This window comes from Eubalaena glacialis, chromosome 13 (assembly GCF_028564815.1).
Source record: "Eubalaena glacialis isolate mEubGla1 chromosome 13, mEubGla1.1.hap2.+ XY, whole genome shotgun sequence".
NCBI classification, from domain to species: domain Eukaryota; kingdom Metazoa; phylum Chordata; class Mammalia; order Artiodactyla; family Balaenidae; genus Eubalaena; species Eubalaena glacialis.
In genome coordinates this window covers 26,137,361-26,158,080 of record NC_083728.1, presented here as the reverse complement: position 1 = coordinate 26,158,080, position 20,720 = coordinate 26,137,361, and the positions used below count along the sequence as shown (strand labels likewise).

The 20,720-nt window shown below is 39.7% G+C and overlaps 1 protein-coding gene across 4 annotated transcripts in view; it reads left to right on the top strand.

Annotated features, from left to right (window-relative positions):
• CBFA2T2 (CBFA2/RUNX1 partner transcriptional co-repressor 2) overlaps positions 1-20,720 on the top strand; it is a 178,614-nt gene that overhangs the window by 132,339 nt on the left and 25,555 nt on the right. For 3 of the 4 annotated variants that reach the window (XM_061208113.1, XM_061208112.1, XM_061208111.1), the window contains exons 4-6: positions 14,857-14,946; positions 18,887-19,068; positions 19,971-20,224. In XM_061208113.1, coding sequence (XP_061064096.1) covers positions 14,857-14,946; positions 18,887-19,068; positions 19,971-20,224 — 526 coding nt within the window. Of the gene's footprint in view, positions 1-4,468; positions 4,548-14,856; positions 14,947-18,886; positions 19,069-19,970; positions 20,225-20,720 lie in introns of those variants that run through there. The other variant, XM_061208114.1, reaches the window with a different exon arrangement.

The window sequence follows — 20,720 nt, the reverse complement described above, 5'->3', positions numbered from 1 at the left end:
TTGGTATAATTCACCTGTGAAGCCATCTGGTCTTGGACTTCTGTTTGTTGGGAGTTTTTAAGTTGCTTATTTAATTTCTTTTTTTTTTTAATTTTATTTATTTTTGGCTGTGTTGGGTCTTTGTTGCTGCGTGCGGGCTTTCTCTAGTTGTGGCAAGCGGGGGCTACTCTTTGTTGCAGTGCGCGGGCTTATTGCGGTGGCTTCCCTTGTTGCGGAGCACGGTCCCTAGAGCACGTGGGCTTCAGTAGTTGTGGCTCACAGACTCTAGAGCGCAAACTCTGTAGTTGTGGCTCACTGGCTTAGTTGCTCTGCGGCATGTGGGATCTTACCGGACCAGGGATCGAGCCCATGTCCCCTGCATTGGCAGGCAGATTTTTAACCACTGCGCCACCGGGGAAGTCCCGGGTTGCTTATTTAATTTCATTACTGGTAATTGGCCGGTTCATATTTTCTGTTTCTTCCTGGTTCAGTCTTGGCAGATTGTACATTTCTAAGAATTTGTCCATTTCTTCTAGGTTGTCCATTTTTTTGGTATATAGCTGCTCCGAGTAGTCTCTTAAGATCCTTTGTGTTTCAGTGGTGTCAGTTGTAACTTCTCCTTTTCTGATTTTATTGATTTGGGCCCTCTTCCTTTTTTTTCTTGATGAGGCTGGCTAAAGGTTTATCAATTTTGTTTATCTTTTCAGAGAACCAGTTTTTAGTTTCACTGATGTGTTCTGTTTTTTTTTTTTTTAGCCTCTACTTCATTTATTTCTGCTCTGATCTTTATGATTTCTTTCCTTCTACTAACTTTGGGTTTTGTTTGTTCTTCTTTCTCTAGTTGCTTTAGGTATAAGTTTACGTTGTTCATTTGAGATTTTTCATGTTTCCTGAGGTAAGCTAGTATCACTATAAACTTCCCTCTTAGAACTGCTTTTGCTGTGTCCCATGGGTTTTGGATTGTTTTGTTTTCGTTTTCATTTGTCTCTAGGTATTTTTTTATTTCCTCTTTGATTTCTTCAGTGATCCATTGGTTGTTCAGTAGCATGTTGTTTAGCCTCCATGTGTTTGTGTTTTAAAAGATGCTTGATATGATTTCAGTTTTCTTAAATTTACCAAGTCTTGCTTTCTTGCCCAGCATGTGATCTGTCCTGGAGAATGTTCCACTTACACGTGAAAAGAATTTGTATCCTGCTGCTTTCAGATGGAATGCCCTATAAATATCAATTAAGTCCATCTGGTCTAATGTGTCACTTAAGGCCTGTGTTTCCTTACTGATTTTCTGTCTGGATGATCTGTCCATTGATGTAAGTGGGGTATTAAAGTTCCCCACTATTACTGTGTTACCATCAGTTTCTCCTTTTATGTCTGTTAACATTTGCCTTATAAATTGAGGTGCTCCTATGTTGTGTGCATATGTATTTACAATTGTTCTGTCTTCTTCTTGGATTGATCCTTTGATCATTATGTTTGTTTGTTTGGGTTTTTTTGGCCGCACTCCTTAGCTTGTGGGATCTTAGTTCCTTGACCAAGGATTGAGCCCAGGCCCTCGGCAGTGAGAGCACGGAGTCCTAATTACTGGACTGCTAGGGAATTCCCAGTCATAGCCATTTTCTTTCTTTCTTTTTTTAAAAATTATTTATTTGTTTATTTTATTTATTTGGTTGCACCGGGTCTTAGTTGAGGCAGGCATGTTCCTTAGTTGCGGATTGGTGGCTTCTTAGTTGTGACACGCAAACTCTTCACTGCAGCATGCATATGGGATCTAGTTCCCTGACCAGGGATCGAACCCAGGCCTTCTGCATTGTGAGTGCGGAGTCTTAACCACTGCGACACCAGGGAAGTCCCCACAGTCTTTATTTTAAAGTCTCTTTTGTCTGATATGAGTATTGCTATTCCAACTTTCTTTTGATTTCCATTTGCATGGAATACCTCTTCCCATCTCCTCACTTTCAGTCTGTATTTGTCTCGAGATCTGAAGTGAGTCTCTTGTAGGCAGCATATATATGGGTCCTGTTTTTGTATCCATTCAGCAGTCTGTCTTTTGGTTGGAGCATTTAGTCCATTTACATTTAGAGTAATTATTGATATGCATGTACCTATTGCCATTTTGTTAATTGTTTTGGATTTGTTTTTGTAGGTCTTTTTTCACCTTTCTTCTTTTGTTCTCTTCTGTGATTTGATGACTATCTTTAGTGTTGTGTTTGCATTCCTATTTCTTTTCTTTTTTTTTTTTTAACATCTTTATTGGAGTATAATTGCTTTACAATGGTGTGTTACTTTCTGCTTTATAACAAAGTAAATCAGTTATACGTACACATATGTTCCCATATCTCTTCCCTCTTGCGTCTCCCTCCCTCCCACCCTCCCTATCCCACCCCTCTAGGTGGTCACAAAGCACCGAGCTGATCTCCCTGTGCTATGCGGCTGCTTCCCACTAGCTATCTATTTCACATTTGGTAGTGTATATATGTCCATGACACCCCCCCACCCTGTCACATCTCACCCCTCCCCCTCCCCATATCCTCAAGTCCATTCTCTAGTAGGTCTGTGTCTTTATTCCCGTCTTGCCACTAGGTTCTTCATGACCTTTTTTTTTTTTTTTTCCTTAGATTCCATATATATGTGTTAGCATACTGTATTTGTTTTTCTCTTTCTGACTTACTTCACTCTGTATGACAGACTCTAACTCCATCCACCTCACTACAAATACCTCCATTTCGTTTCTTTTTATGGCTGAGTAATATTCCATTGTATATATGTGCCACATCTTCTTTATCCATTCATCCGATGATGGACACTTAGGTTGCTTCCATGTCCTGGCTATTGTAAATGGAGCTGCAATGAACATTTTGGTACATGACTCTTTTTGAATTCTGGTTTTCTCAGGGTATATGCCCAGTAGTGGGATTGCTGGGTCGTATGGTAGTTCTATTTTTAGTTTTTTAAGGAACCCTCATACTGTTCTCCATAGTGGCTGTATCAATTTACATTCCCACCAACAGTGCAAGAGGGTTCCCTTTTCTCCACACCCTCTCCAGCATTTATTGTTTCTAGATTTTTTGATGATGGCCATTCTGACCGGTGTGAGATGATATCTCATTGTAGTTTTGATTTGCATTTCTCTAATGATTAATGATGTTGAGCATTCTTTCATGTGTTTGTTGGCACTCTGTATATCTTCTTTGGAGAAATGTCTATTTAGGTCTTCTACCCATTTTTGGATTGGGTTGTTTGTTTTTTTGTTATTGAGCTGCATGAGCTGCTTGTAAATCTTGGAGATTAATCCTTTGTCAGTTGCTTCATTTGCAAATATTTTCTCCCATTCTGAGGGTTGTCTTTTGGTCTTGTTTATGGTTTCCTTTGCTGTGCTCCTATTTCTTTTTTGTATGTATATTTATTATAGATTTTGTATAGCAGCCTGTATATATAGGTTTTTGTATAGCAGGTTTTTGTATAGCAGCCTATATATATATGTGCTTGTTTTAAGTTGCTGATCTCTTACTTTCAAATGGGTTTTAGATACCCTGCATTTGTACTCTGCTCCCCTCACAATTATTGTTTTTGATATTATATTTTACATCTAATTGTTCTGTGTGTTTCTTTTTTTTTATATATAAATTTATTTATTTATTTTTGGCTGCATTGGGTCTTTGTTACTGCACGTGGGCTTTCTCTAGTTGTGGTGAGCAGGGGTTATTCTTAGTTACAGTGCGTGGTCTCCTCATTGTGGTGTCTTCTCTTGTTGTGGAGCACAGGCTCTAGGTGTGCGGCTTCAGTAGTTGTGGCACACGGGCTCAGTAGTTGCGGCTTGCGGGCTCTAGAGCACAGGCTCAGTAGTTGTGGTGCATGGGTTTAGTTGCTCTGCGGCATGTGGGATCTTCCGGACCAGGGCTTGAACCCATGTCCCCTGCACTGGCAGGCAGATTCTTAACTACTGTGCCACCAGGGAAGTCCGTTTTGTGTGTTTCTTAACTGCTTATTGTGGATACAGAAATTTTACTACTTTTGTCTTTCAACCACCTCCCCAGTAGCTTTGTATATGGATGATTTCCTACCTTTATTGTATATTTGCCTTTACCAGTAAGCTTTTCCATTTCATAATTTTCTTGTTTCTAATTGTGGCCTTTTCTTTTCTGCCTAGAGAAGTTCCCTTAGCATTTGTCATAAAGCTGGTTTAGGGTGCTGAATTCTTTTAGCTTTTGCTTGTCTGTTAAGCTTTTGATTTCTCCACCAAATCTGAATGAGAGCCTTGCTGGGTAGAGTATTCTTGGTTGTAGGTTTTTCTCTTTCACCACTTTAAGTGTATTGTGCCACTCCCTTCTGGTCTGCAGAGTTTCTGCTGAAAAAAATCAGCTGATAGCCTTATTAGGAGTTCCTTTGTGTGTTATTTGTTGCTTTTCCCTTATTGCTTTTAATATTCTCTCTTTAATTTTTGTCATTTTGATTACAGTGTGTCTTGGTGTGTTTCTCTGCAGGTTAGTCTTGTATGGCAGGGGTCCCCAACCCCTGGGCCGCGGACCAGTAGCAGTCCGTGGCCTGTTAGGAGCCGGGCCGCACAGCAGGAGGTGAGTGGCGGGAGAGTGAGCTAAGCTTCACCTGCCGCTCCCCATCGCTCGCGTTAATGCCTGAACCATCCCATCCCCCACCCTGCCCCCTGTGGAAAAATTGTCTTCCATGAAACCAGTCCATGGTGCCAAAAAGGTTGGGGACTGCTGCTGTATGGGACTCTGCACATCCTGGACTTGGGTGACTATTTCCTTTCCCATGTTAGGGAAGTTTTCGGCTATTATCTCTTCACACATTTTCTCAGGCCCTTTCTCTCTTTTTCTACTCCTTCTGGGTCCCCTATAATGCAAACATTAGTGCGCTTGATGTTGTTCCAGAGGTCTCTTACACTGTCTTCATTTCTTTTCATTCTTTTTTCTTTTTGATGGCAGTGATTTCCACTACTCTGTGTTTCAGCTCACTGATCCGTAATTCTGCCTTGTTTAGTCTACTGTTGATTCCTTCTAGTGTATTTTTCATTTCCGTCATTATATTCTTCACTTCTGTTTGGTTGTTCTTTATATTTTCTAATTCTTTGTTAAAAACTTCTAGTTTATTGCTCTCTGCATCCATTTTCCTCCCAAGTCCTTTGATCATCTTTATGATCATTACTCTGAACTCTTTCTCGGGTAGATTGCCTATCTCCACATCACTTGTTCTTCTTCTGGGGTTTTATCTTGTTCCTTTGTCTGAAACATTCCTCTGTCACCTCATTTTTTTTAATGTTTATTTATTTGGCTGCACCAGGTCTTAGTTGTGGCACATGGGATCTTCATTGCCATGTGCGGGATCTTTTACTTGCAGCAAGCATGCAGGATCTTTTTTTTTTTAGTTGCGGCATGCGGTGTCTTTAGTTGTGGCATGCAAACTCTTAGTTGCAGCATGTGGGATCTAGTTCTGTGACCAGGGATTGAACCCTGGCCCCCTGCATCCAGAGCACGGAGTCTTAGCCACTGGACCACCAGGAAAGTCCCTGCCTCATTTTGTCTAAATTGCTATTTGTATTTTTATGTATGTGATAGGTTAGTTACGTTTCTCAGCCTTGGAGAAGTGGTCCTCTGTAGGAGATGTCCTGTGTGTCCCAGCAATGCACTCCCCTCTCATCACCCAAGGGCCACAGGCCAGCTGGTCCCAGGGTAATGTCTCACCTCCGTTTGCAGACTTGCAGCAAAAATCTGTATCCACCACAAGTGCTTGAAGTTATTGCCTTTTCGAAGAAAAACACACTTCTGGCAGCAAATTGCATCTCTTGTGGAATCTTGCTTAACTTCAGTACCGCAGCCAATGCCATGCTGCACCAAGTCTGTATACTACATTTTTGAGATAAGTACAGTTATTTTGAAATGAGTTAATAATGAATATTGTTTAAATTCTCAGTTTTAATTTCAGATATAGTGATTATCAATAGATGTAACCCATATTAATTAGAGGGATTATGAGACTAAAATGTTTATGAACTGCTGCTTTAAAAGATGACTCAGTATTGTACAGAGGAAACCACTTTCATACAAGGCAAAATGCAATAAATGACTTTTTCATCATTTGAGATTCTATCCCTATTGTTTTGTATAGCTGTAGGTGGTTCATTGTCATTGCTGTATAATGTTTCATTGTAGGAATATACCACAGTTTATACTTTTTGATGGACATTTGAGTTGTTTATATTTTGAGGCAGCATCAGGGGTCCCCAAGTACCACCCCCATGTCTTGAGATTTGCTAGAATTGTCCGGACTTGGCGTATAGTTGTGCTCACAGCTAAGTTTTTTTTTTTTTTTTGGCTGCGTCAGGTCTTAGTTGCGGCCCACAGGATCTTTGTTGAGGCATGCGGGATCTTTCGTTACAGCGTGCAGGCTCTTCATTGTGGTGCACAGGCTTCTCTTTAGTTGTGGCATGCAGGTTTTCTCTTCTCTAGTTGTGGCGCGCAGCTTCCAGGGCGCGTGAGCTCTGTAGTTTGTGGCACACGGGCTCTAGATGAGGCGCGCGAGCTCAGTAGTTGTGGCACGCGGGCTTAGTTGTCCTGCAGCATGTGGGGTCTTAGTTCCCTGATGAGAGATCAAACCTGCGTCCCCTGCATTGCAAGGCGGATTCTTTACCACTGGACCACTAGGGAAGTCCCTAAGATTTAATACAGAGGCATAATAAGGATACACAGCTGGATCAGAAAGGTGAGAAACACAGTTGGGATCCGGAGGAATCCATATATAGGCTTCCTTTTTCTCCTCTATGAACGGTCACACAGAGTTCACTCTTCCCCCAGCAGTGAAAATACAACAACTTATGTGTGATGTTTCTGCCCAAGGAACCCCATTAAACCCTCAATGCCCAAGGTTTTTCCTGGGGTCTGGGCACATAAGCACTCTTGGCGTAGCACCTGTGAAACTCCAGACTCATAGAAGGAAAAGTGGTGTTTAGCATCAATCAGAGTTTGTAAAAACAGTACCACCATCCATTAGGGAAACTTTTTGTTTGTTTGTTTGTTTGGGGTGGGAGTGGGGTCCCTTTATTGGTCAAATTTTAGAGTACTATGGAAGAGTCTTTCTGGCTCTAGACTAATAAAATTGGCCTTAAATGTCAAAATGAGTTTGAACATAATTGGGAGCAAAGTAGCCATCAGAATGTTATGCCAATTCCAGCAGCAAATTACTTTAAGTAGAGTCTGCTTAATTTCAAGAGTAAAAGAAAAAAATGACAGCTCATTTGCATGCGTGCACTCGCGCACGCACACACACACACAGAAAGTGAATTTTTTTCTAGCTATGAAAGAATATGTAGATGTAGCCAATCATCTCTTTTAAATGGCTGTGCTTGGGTTAAAGTTTCTTTTGTTTTTCCAAATTTTTAAAATTGTGTCATCATGAGGAGGTGGTAAAATACGTATAGCACAAAATTTACCATCTTAACCATTTTTAAGTGTACAATTCAGTGGTATTAAGTATATTCATTGTTGTGCAGCTATCACCACCGTCCACCTTCAGAACTCTTTTCATCTTTCAAAACTGTAACTCTGTGCCATTAAACAATAATTCCCCATTTCCTTCTTTCCCCAGCTTCTGTCAGCCACCATTTTACTTGACTACTCCAGGTACCTCCTATTAGTGAAATCACATAGTATTTGTCTTTTTGTAGCTGGCTTATTTCACTTAGCATAATGTTGTCAAGGTTTATTCATGTTATAGCATGTGTTACAATTTTTTACCTTGCAAGCAGGCTTTCCTAAGGTTAGCAGTTGTAGACCAGCTGTATTAGCTCTTTTCTGTACAGGAGCCATTACAAATAATGAGCATTTTTATTTATGGTACATGTGTGCAAGCACTGCACTGAACAATGGAATTGTGATTTCATAGGGTATACATGTATATAAATTTAGTATATAAGGTCAAATGGTTTTCCCAAGTTTTATACCAATGTATAATCTCACATACTGAGATTTTCATTCAGATCAGCGTCTTAGTCCTTTTAGGCTCTTAAAATAGAATACCAGAGACTAGGTGGTTATAAACAACCAGTATTCATCTCTCATAGTTCTGAAGGTTGGTAAGTCCAAGATCAAGGTGTCAGCAGATTTGGTGTCTGGTGAGAGCCCACTTCCTGGTTCATAGATGGCCATCTTCTCACTGTGTCCTCACAGGGCGGAATTGGCAAGAGAGCTCCCTGGTGTCTTTTTTATAAGGGCACTAATGCCGTTCACTAGGGCTCTGTCCTCATGACCTGGCCACCTCCCAAAGGCCTCACTTCCAAATATCAACACATTGGAAATGAGGTTTCAACATAGGAATTTTGAGGGCTTACAAAAACATATAGTCTATAGCAATTGATATTGAAACTATAAATATATTTGGAGACAGTACAAGGTGAGAAATGTTTGTTAAATTTAATACCCATTCATTGTTAAAAAACAGCAAACCAGGGGCTTCCCTGGTGGCGCAGTGGTTGAGAATCTGCCTGCCAATGCAGGGGACACGGGTTCAAGCCCTGGTCTGGGAAGATCCCACATGCCACGGAGCAACTGGGCCCGTGAGCCACAATTACTGAGCCTGCGCGTCTAGAGCCTGTGCTCCACAACGGGAGAGGCCGCGATAGTGAGAGGCCCGCGCACCGCGATGAAGAGTGGCCCCCGCTTGCCACAACTAGAGAAAGCCCGCACAGAAACGAAGACCCAACGCAGCCATAAATAAATAAATTTAAAAAAAAAAAAGAGAGAGAACATTTCAAAAAAAAAAAAACAGCAAACCAATTATAGCAGGAACTTCCTTAATCTGATGACAGTTGTATGTATAAACACAGAACCTTTAGCAAGTCTATGTTAAGTGTTGAAATTTCAAAAGCTTTCCCTCTGATATTAGGAACCAGATAGGATCTCTTTTCTCTTCACTGTAATCCTGAACATTATAGCCTAGCAAATAAGATATAAGGATTGGAGGGACTTCCCTGGTGGTCCAGTGGATAAGACTCCATGCTTCCAATGCAGGGGGCCCAGGTTCAATCTTTGGTCAGGGAGCTAGATTCTGCATGCATGCAGCAACTAAGAATTCACATTCTGCAACTAAGAGTCCACATGCCGCAACTAAGAAGTCCGCTTGCCCAACTAAGAAGCCTGCATGCTGCAACAAACATCCCACGTGCCCCAACTAAGACTCAGTACAGCCAAAATAAATAAATAATACATAATAAATAAAATATTTTTAAAAATATATAAGGATTGAAGAAACATAAATAAAACTGCCATTATTCATAGATAAAATGATTGCCTTATGTGTATTGCATTTGAGCTTACCAATCCGTTATTTTTCCTTTCTTTCCTTTCCTTTTTCTTTTTTCTTTTCTTTTTCCTTTTTCTTTTTCTCTTTTTTTCTACCATCTTGTTGAAAACTTTGTCTAATTTGGAGGAGAATTAACACCTTTAGATTATTATATTTCTGTATCTGTGAAAGCCTTATTTGGTCTTTTTTGTTTTATAGATTTATTTTTATTTATTTCTTTATTTATTTTGGCTGCTTTGGGTCTTCATTGCTGTGCATGGGCTTTCTCTAGTTGCGGTGAGTGGGGGCTACTCTTCGGTGTGGTGCAAGGGCTTCTCATTGCGATGGCTTCTCTTGTTCGGAGCACAAGCAATAGGTGCGCAGGCTTCAGTAGCTGTGGCCCGCGGGCTTTAGTAGTTGTGGCTCGTGGGCTCTAGAGTGCAGGCTCAGTAGTCGTGGTGCATGGGCTTAGTTGTTCCGCAGCATGTGGGATCTTCCCGGACCAGGGCTCGAACCCATGTCCCCTGTGTTGGCAGGCGGATTCTTAACCACTGTGCCACCAGGGAAGCCCTTATTTGGTCTTGTATTTATGAAAGGAATCATTAAGATTTTGGCAGGCATATGTAAATGGAACAGTCATTCCATGTGGAGGAGACTTCATTAGCAAAGTCAGAAAAGGCCACACAGTTAGGTAGCAAGAGTTTAGTTCACCTGTGTGCATTTGGTGTTTCTGGTGTGTAAGAGAAGAGGTAAGGTGCTGGTGGTCCTTAACTGTACCAGGAAGCAAGCGTGGCAATTTCCACTGCAAGGTAAAGGTAAATGTTTTGTACTCTGGCTACTTATTTGGAGAATACACATTCTGGAAGGTAGTTTTATACCTTAAACTAGACAGTTCCTTTGACCTACCAGTATCTCTCCTTGACATTCATCCTAAAAAAACTATAAACAATGTGCACTAACATTATTTATAATGTCCAAAAAATTTGAACCACCTAAACGTTCTATAAAAGCCTGAGTAAATGACAGTACCTCAGTTTAATGGAATATGATGTAGTCAGATCAAGTCTGGTTCAGAGGTATAACAGAAAGGTATACGTCTTCCTATTCCTCCTGACAAATACAGCAAAAAAACAATGGACGTTATGTATAAAACGAAAGTAAGAAGACTCTGAAAGATGGAGAGAAGAAGGCAGATTGGCTAGTGACCTTGAGACTCAAGGAAGTACACAGCAGTGAGTTCCCTTGGCTTTGTGCTGTCATCATATATCCTGGACTGTAGTCTGGAGAAGCCAGTATTATGGAAGTACTAATGAGCACAGACAAAAAGCAAACAAACCAAAACCCACAAAAAAAAAACCCCACCTCTTTCTAGCCAAAGGACTAGGAAAGGAGCAACCAAGCAAGATACAAAACTTTTGGACAAAAATCACTCTGTGACAGTCAAACACCTCAGGAAAAAAACCACAATAATGTACACCCTTCCCCTTCCCCTATGAGGCCTATTGGGGAGCCTGAGCTCCCACCCCTGCCCAGCAGTAAGGAACCCCTCTTTCCTTCTACAAATCAACAGAGGTTGAGTGAGGAGCCTGGGATTATACCCCACCTGACAGCATCAAAGATTCTTTTCTTCCCAATGGCACACTATCAGAAGATGCCTCGAAAATAGAAGACGTAGATAAGATCTGGAGTCTTACAACATAGAACCCAAAACATCCAGGATACAGCAGAAAATCACTTGTCATACCAAGAACTGACCATCTCAAGTGGAATGAGAAAAGGTAACCAACAAACATCAGTTAAGATGACCCAGATGTTTGAAATATGTGACGGGTTTTGAAGCAGCCATCATAAAAATGCTTCAGTGAGCAGTTATCAACACAAATGAAGAAATACAAAGCCTCAGCAAGGAAATAGAAGATATAAAGAAGAACTAAATGGAAAGTTGAGAACTGACAAATATAATAATGAAATTAAAAACTCAGTGATGGGGACTTCCCTGGTGGCACAATGGATAAGAATCTGCCTGCGAATGCAGGGGACACGGGTTCGAGCCCTGGTCCGGGAAGATCCCACATGCCGCAGAGCAACGAAGCCCGTGAGCCACACCTACTGAGCCTGTGCTCTAGAGCTGGTGTGCCACAACCACTAAACCCGCATGCCACAACTGCTGAGCCTGCGCACCTGAAGCCCATGCTCTGCAACAAGAGAAGCCACCGCAAGGAGAAGCCCGCGCGCCACAACAAAGAGCGACCCCCACTCACAATGACTAGAGAAAGCCCGTGCAGCAACAAAGACCCAATGCAGCCAAATAAATAAATAAATAAATAAAAATTTTAAAAAAACAACTCAGTGATGGACTCAACAATAGACTGTAGAGAACAGAGGAAAGAATCAGTGAACTTGAAGCTGGAACGATAGAAAACTACCCAATCTATTTATTGGGAAGTCCACTACCCAATCTAAACAACATACAGAAAATAAGTAAAAAAACATGAACAGAACCTCAGGGATTTAAAAGAGTATAACAAAAGATCTGAGTCACAGTAGGAGGAGAGAAAGAATGTGGGGCTGAAATAATGCCTGGAAAGTTCCCAAATTTAACAAAAGATCCAAGCCTACAGATTCAAAAAGGCTGAGCATTCCTCAAAGAAGACATCCCATCCCAGGAATTCCCTCGTTGTGCAGTGGTTAGGACTCCGAGTTCTCACTGCTGAGGGCCCAGGTTCAATTCCTGGTCAGGGAACTGGAATCCCACAAGCCCTGTGGTGTGGCCAAAAAAAAAACAACAAAAAGACATCCCATCCCCAAAAATCTTGAAAGCAACAGAGAAAGCATCAGTAACCATGGATGCCAGAAGGAAGTGGCATATTTTTCAAGTGCTGGGAGAAAAGATTGTCAACCCAGAATCTTGTATCTATCAAAAGTATCCTTCTGGAATGAAGGGTAGAAGGATCAAAATATTTTCACATGAAGTAAAACTAAGAGAATTTGTCTTCAGCAGACCTACACTAAAATAATGGCTAGGGAATTCCCTGGCGGTCCAGTGCCAGGCTGTCACTGCCGAGGGCCCGGGTTCCATCCCCGGTAGGGAAACTAAGATCCCACAAGCCGCAGGACGCGGCCAAAAAAAAAAAAAAAAAGAAAGGCTAAAAGAGCTTCTTGAAACAGAAGGGAATGATAAAAGAAGGAGTCTTGAAATATCAGGATAGGTGAAGGAAAAATGGAAAGAGTAAAAATATAAGTAAATACAATAGACTTTACTTCTCATGGGTTGTCTAAATTATGTTTGATGGTTGAAGCAAAAATTATAACCTTGTCTGTTATGGTTGTCAGTATATATAAAGGAAATATTTAAAACAATTATTATTATAAACCGGGGAGGATAAAGGTAGATAGGGTTTCTATACTTCTTGGTCTTGATTTCACTGGTGATAACATGAATGTACACATGCCATAAAACGGCATAGAACTATACACACATATTACCATGGTAGTTTCCTAGTTTTGATATTGCACTATAATTACATAAAATATAAACATTGGGGGAACCTTGGTGCAGGATACAGAGGAACCTATCTGTGCTATTTTTTGCAACTTCCTATGATTATCATTATTTCAAAATCTTAAAAGATTAAAAAAAATTTTAGTCTGGTGGCCTATCTATACCCATTGTCTTGTAAGATCTCTATAAGTGTTGCCCTTAGGCTCCAGTGGACTAGATTCCCCTCATACTTTGCATTCTTACATTCTGTCTTCCTCAGAAGCATCTTTCTCAAGGCTGCACTTTCACTTCTTCAGATGGCACTTTTATAAAGCCTTCCTTGTCCCCCTAAGTCTGCATGCCAGTAGTGTCCTGCACACATGTACTGTGATCATACTGTAATGAATAGCTTACTTTTCAGTTTTCCCACTAGACTATGAGGAAACAAACAACTATGCTCTTATTTATTAAGTAATTGAATGAGAGGGAAGGATAACAGAACAATGGCCTATCTTCCCTCTTGGATAGAGGATTGCCCGGCATCTATAGTATATATAGCCTTGAGTCCATTTCTCTAACTTAAGTTAATCTTTTCCCTCCTTTGTCCATCCATAAGAAAACTTAGTCATTTCCTTCAGTCTTTCCATAGATTTAATCTACTTGTGTTTACTGTTTGAGGCCTGATTGCATTATTTGTAGTAGGGAGTGAATAGCATTCTCTTACACTTAATTTTTATTCCTGATTGCCGGTAGAGTTGGTTGCATTGTATACCTGTCATTTACTTAAAACAAGCAGTCAGCTAAGGTTTAAAAGAACATTTTTGGTATGAAATGGGGTAAACTGTACAAACATTTTCATTTAACATGGTTAAATTTGATACACTCTTTTTTCCCAAAGGGAAATATTTTAGTTTTTTCTCAACATTGTATGATACATTTGGAAAATCCAACATAATTTCACATCCAGAAATAACTACTGTTGTAATTGTCCTTCCAGACACTTAAAATGCTATATAAATGTATGTGTGTTATTTTCAAAAATGGATTGTTAGAATATACTGCTATGTTTTCTGGTTTTTCACTTAGTAGATTATAGACACCTTTCCTCAATGCATACGAATCTGTCCCCCACCTTAAGCGTTCTGATGTATGATGGTATTACGATTTTTAATGCTGTTTTGTGTTGAGGACCTATATGTTTTCCATTTCTTCTTGTTAAGAAACAATATTTTGCTGATGAATAATTTGTGTGGTACATGTTACATCTTTGAACACTTGATGACTTTATAAAAATAAATCCTAGAAGTCATCATTGTTCTTTCAGGCAAGCAAGAATTCAGATTGATGTTTTGTTTTGAACTTATTATTTTGCTGTGTTTTAGGGAATTGAAGTAAAAGTAAAAATATTTTGTGAACTTTGAAGAAAATATTTGTATTGGTACATTCCTCTTAGCAAAGGAGCTGAGAATCTTAGTTTAAAGAAAGACCTGAAAAAATACAGGGGAAGTGCTAATAACTTTCATGGGAATACTAAAATCTAACCAGTGGAAGTCTGCGCATTTGGAGGTGCTCTGATTTGCAAACAGACCACTGGAAGGTAGAAGACATCTTTTTTTGTTGTTAACTTCCGATTTAGAAGATTTAGGGAACTGATGCTAGGAGGTAGGCAAAATCAATGAAGAAATGAACTTCTGAAGACATGAGGCTCCGAGTCATTAAGTTGATATCCTGGACTGATTTGGGAACTGTTCAGCTGGAAACACTGTAAGCTTGGTTACCTGTACCTGAGGTGACTTGTGATGAACCCCTCAATACAAGGAACCTGAGTGCCTCTCTTCACGAGAGGAAGGCAATGCCCTATTCTGCCCAGGCTGCTGAGCATAGAGGGGAATTTGTTAGATTTGGGGTAGTAGAGAAGAAAATCAAGGAGGCTGAATTTCTTTCATAAAGGAAACAGAATTTGGTTAACCTTTGAGAGGGATTTGAGTTCACAATAGTGCTCTTGGAGTTATCCTTTTCCTTATTATTTCAAAGGGTTCAGCACTATCAGATTTATGTTAGAACACTGTCCAGTTTTAGAAGTTGAACAATGCTATTTATCTTTTCAGAACTCAACAGTAACAATTGAAGAATTCCATTGCAAGCTCCAAGAGGCTACAAACTTTCCTCTTCGTCCTTTTGTTATTCCATTCCTCAAGGTAATTTTTATGAGATTACTACTGGAATGTAATTTATCTTCAACATTTCCTCAAGATCTGTTACTGATTCCTGTTCTATGATCTACATCAGGGCAGCTTGCCACATTTTATATCGGTATTTTATTTGGGGCTGCTACAGAAGTGTGAGTGGTTTGCAAATAAGCTTTATGCTTGATGAGATGAGAGTTGCAAAAGTCGTGGTCTGTATGCAGACACTGTCGTGGTCTGTATGCAGACACTGTTGGTGACACACAGAAGGAGCAGGTGGGGAGGCAGGGAGCAGGGGTAGAGTGGGATGGAGGTGTGCATGGCATGGAGGTTGGGCTCTTAGCAGAGAAAGTAACTGGACACAGTCTTTTGGTTGTGGCCAGGGGGTGAAGAGTGTGTGTTATGGGAGGAGGCTCTCAAAACAGAGGCCTTTGTAAGTTAGGACTAACCCTTAGGACAGGAGCATGTGGGAAGGCAGTGTTTACTTCTCTCCTCCCCCCAGTTAGTCTAGTTTCTAATTACGTCCTCTGGAATTAATGTCCCCTGGAACACAACTTTTGGGAACACTGTTTAAAATTATTATGCATACCTGATAGGTGAGCCACTGTTAAATTTATATATAATATGCTCCTTTAAAAAAAAAAAAACTTTTTATTTTGAAATAATTTCATGCTCACGAAAAAGTTTCAAGATGGTACAATAAAATTCACATTCTCCAAATGTTGATATTTTATCACATCTGCATTATTATTCTCTTTTCTTTCCATTTATTTTTTCCTCAGAAATGTTTCAGGGTAAGCTGCAGACATGATACATCTAAATACTGATACTTTAGTATAATTATCAAATCAAGAAATTAACATTGATATTTATAACACTATTATCTATAGACCTTATTCATATTTCACCAGATGTCCCACAAATGTCCTTTTTAACAAAATGTCATTTTTTTTGGTCCTGTATCTAATTCAGGATCACATGTTGGATTACATTGTCATATCTCTTCAGTCCATTTTAATCCGGAACAGCTTCTCAGTCTTTTATGATTTGGACTGTTTTGAAGAGTACAGGATAGTTATTTTATGTCATATGTTTCAATTTGGATTTTTCTGATACTTCTTCATGATGAGAATGAGGTTATGCATTTTAGACAGAAATAGCAGGTAGGTGGTATTACTGCATGCTATCAGGAGACATAGATGTTAATTTGTCTCATAACTGGTGGTGTGTACTTTGATCAGTTGGTGAAGGTGGTGTCCACCATGCTTTCCCACTGTAAAGTTACTATTTTTCCCATTAAACAATTTTTAAAAACAGGTAACATTATGACTCATACAGATTTTAAAAAATGAACCTGTGTCATAGATTTTATTTAATTCATTATTAATGAGGGAATCTGTAAGGTGTTATATAACCTGTTCAGGGGAGAAGCCAAAGAACAGACATTATAGGTCAGGATTATTGATAAGAATATGCAAACAAAAGTAAATCTTCTGCAGTGGGCAAGGGAAGTCTCTAGAACCTCTATGCATGTAATTTTATGCATGTTCATAGACAAGTTTTTTGCTTTGCAACCGGTTATGTGTAAGTTGCAGTCCTATAAAATAGGTCAAAGGCAATGAATGACTAGAGTCAGATAACAATGTATTCTAGACCAGGCATAGTCTGGAAACTTATGACCCGTATCCAGCCCACCACATTGTTTTGCAAAGCCCTGGAGATGAACATTTGTAATCGATTTGGTAATTTGGAACACTAACGTTGAACCCCAAATAAGCTAAAAATGTTATCCTCAATCCCTCCCTATCAAATGAATTCTATTCTTTTCAGTAGTAGTAGACTATACAAAAAAAAGAGCTCAATTTTTTTATATTTTGACTTTAAAAAAAAATTTATTAATTTATTAATTTATTTATTTTTGGCTGCGTTGGGTCTTCGTTGCCGCGCGCGGGCTTTCTCTGGTTTCAGCGAGCGGGGGCTACTCTTCGTTGCGGTGCGGGGGCTTCTCTTGTTGTGGGGCACGGGCTCTAGGTGCGCGGGCTTCAATAGTTGTGGCATGCGGGCTCAGTAGTTGTAGTTTGCGGGCTCAGTAGTTGTAGTTTGTGGGCTCTAGAGCACAGGCTCAGTAGTTGTGGCACACGGGCTTAGTTGCTCCGCGGCATGTGGGATCTTCCCGGACCAGGGCTTGAACCCGTGTCCCCTGTGTTGGCAGGCGGATTCTTAACCACTCTGCCACCAGGGAAGTCCCTGTATTTTGACTTTTGTCAGTACAGTATTTGTAGAAGTTGGTTTTTTCTCTTTTATATGAGTACTCACATAATATCTTCAGTTTTGTCTTGACAAAATAAATATGCCCCTTTTACCTTCTTTTACTTTACCTTTATTTCCTAAGAAAGTGTAATGCATCAAAAAGATGGGTCGTCTTAACTGAAGTACTGATTCTGGTTTTTTAAAACTTTTAAAATTAGAGCGTTATAGACATGCAGGAAAATGCATAGATCTCAGTGCACAGCCTGTGTTGGGCTCTGTTCTGATGGCATTGACACCTTGGCCTCTCAGAGCAGTCTGTGGTGCCTTTTTCAGCCTTGAAACAGCTGTGTGTTCTATCTTGGTCCCTTTTCTGTGCATCAGAGCCAGTAGATAATTATTTCCCCCAAGACTCCAGAATCAGAGAGATTTGGGAAATTTGTGTTGATAGGAAAATGATTAGCATATTTAAAAATTCATCAGAGGACACATGTCACAAATGTAAAGATCTGACATGATTTTTTTTTCAATTAAGTTTTTACAGTTGCTACAAGATTGAGGTTATAGAACAGACTTAAAAGTGTTTTATATCATCAAATTCTCTATTCTTAACTCTTGTTATTTTGGAAAACAGCACGAGGTAGGTTGTTCTGGCAGCTTTTTGGCTAGCATTTGGGTTTTTGTCAATTTATTTCTGCTTTAAAACAGTCACTAATTATGGTGCCTGCTAAATTAACTGTTGGTAAAGGGATGACTACTTGCATGTATTAAACTCTTCTTTAACTTTCTCATCTGTTTCCCTTGGGATAAAGACTTATTGTGGGCTCAGTCTGAGTTGTTCTTAAATTTGGGGGAAATATAATAATTTTTTTAATAAAATAAATATGGGGAAAGTATATTTTAAATATGAAGGACTTAACAGTTAAGTTTAAAGATGCACAGGGTTTTTTGTATGATTTGTCTTGTTAGAGGTTTAAGTTTGAGGAGAAAGAAAAATAATCAGTACATAAATAATTATCCTTTTACAAAATAAGGAAACATGCTCAGTGGTGCACCACAGTAAGAAATATTAGATTCTGCCCACGGGTTACCTGTGTATACTCAGATCCTAGACTAGTCTAAGGTTTGTTGCCTTCATTTCCATCACTCCTGTTACTTTTTTCAAAACCCCATGTTCCAACTAAGCCAAAATAGTCACTGTTTCTGGAATTCCATGGCAGCTGTAATAGAGAACAGGAAGGCAAGGTTGACTAGTGCTATCAGAAATGGCTTAGATTCACAAGAGAGAAACCTGGACTTAAAATGATAAAGGAAAGACTGAATTCCTCCTACCTCCCACGTAGGCATTACTAATTCGCTAACTAACTGAAGTCTTCAAAAATGTTTAAGTTTTTAAATCATTATGTTCAACAAAGCTTTATTGAGCTTTGACTCTGTACTAGGCCACAAAGGTAATAAAGCATAGTTTCTTCCTTAAGGGGATTTACATCTTGTGGGGACAAGAGACAAGTTAACAGTAATTCAAGTTCAGTATAGTGGATGTCACTTTATTCAGAGGGGGGCATATGAAAATTAGAATGACAAAGAGTGAAGGGCTTTTGTTTTGTGTCATCTTGTTTGTGAAAGCCTTTTGAGGTGCTGAGCCCTGTGTATAGGGCCCAACGCTGGGAAAACTGCCTTCCAGCCCCTACCTCTTCTTTTCAAGGCGAACCTGCCTCTGCTGCAGCGAGAACTGCTGCACTGTGCTCGGGCCGCCAAGCAGACACCATCCCAGTACCTGGCTCAGCATGAACACCTTCTGCTCAACACAAGTATTGCATCCCCTGCTGACTCTTCTGAGCTGCTCATGGAGGTGCATGGAAATGGAAAGAGGCCCAGTCCAGAGAGGTGAGCAGAGAAGAGCTTTGTCGTCCTTGCTTTTCTGGAACCACTCTGAGCTTTCCCTTTACTTGTGAAAGAAAAAGAACTTGATTACTGTGGTGATATGTAGGGATGGACTCTTAGTTTTGCTTTGTCCCAACATCAGGTGGCAATATGCTTCTCAACTCTTTAGATGACTCTTATACCCCTGCTGATAAATTCTACTTTTGAGCATTCTGTGGGTCCACTGCTCCAGAACCATGAGAAATATAATCTGTTCAAGGCATTTTTTTCTGATACGTGAAGTCTTGTAAAAGTATAACAGTTAATGAATCAGCTTTACTTTGAAGATTGAAATTATATTAATATAATTTATCCTGGAAATTTATGTATGAGTATCTACCGCTATTTTCTATGGTTTGTCAAGGAAGCAACATTTTAATAACAGTGGAAAATTTGTTACAATTGAAGCAAATGACTAAAAACCCTACCAATTCACAAGCGTATTAATTATGTGAGCCTTTTTTCTCCCATGTAGAGAATTGTCTCTTTCCAGTACTGACCTCCACAGTAGCAAATTTGACCTTGAAACATTTCTAAATATAGTTGAACCCATAATCCTCCATAGTCCTATCACATAAGAAAATGCTGTCATCTTAGTTTCTCCTTTGCTTCATGAGGTTGAGATGTTTCTGCTTGGTTATGGATAGATTTGACCTCTCTTTTCATGCTGAGATAAATCAGTAATTTCCATTATCTGCCTGGCCCCTGAAGACATTTCAGTTCATGCCTCATCTCAAACCTTTTCTTATCATCTTCCTGTTTGTGAAAGTGCATAGCACAATACATAGCACAAAGTAGGTGCTCGGGCAGTGTTTGCATGAACACTTGTTGACAGGCTCAGACATGTACTTCCCATTCTTCTACAGGCGGGAAGAGAGCAGTTTTGAAAGAGATACAATTCCTCCTGAGCCTCCTGCCAAGAGAGTGTGTACCATTAGCCCTGCTCCCCGGCACAGTCCTGCCCTTACTGTGCCCCTCATGAATCCTGGGGGCCAGTTCCATCCTACTCCTCCACCTCTTCAGCACTATACCTTAGAAGATATTGCAACTTCCCACCTATATCGTGAACCCAACAAGATGCTAGAACATCGAGAAGTTCGTGATAGACACCACAATCTTAGTAAGTGGCATAAGCAGCATGGTAATGATTTAAATTCAGATTGAATCCATGGGTTTCTTTCCTGCTCAGTGATAAAGCAAAATACTATCATCATTGCTTTTTTCCACTGATAAGCTAAAACAATATTATACATAAAAAAGAATGTTAGAGTTATAGTATTCTCATTTGAAATTGATCTCAATTCATACCTTGTTGCTGTTATCATTATATGATAGAAGTAGGCTAAACATATTTTCGGAAATACACAATGAAGCATTTAAGAATAAAGGGATATTACTTATTCTGATATGGTTCAGAAGAAAAATAGAGAATGACAAAGCGAATGAGGTAAAAATATTCACATTTAGGAAATCTGGGTGAAGGGTGTGTGAGAATTCTTTATTCTTGCAACATTTCTGTAAGTCTGAGTTTATTTCAGAATAAAATGTTTTTAAAATTAAACAAGAAAGTTGTAAAACATGTGATCTTAAGAGGTGAAAGTGCAGAGACATTTAGG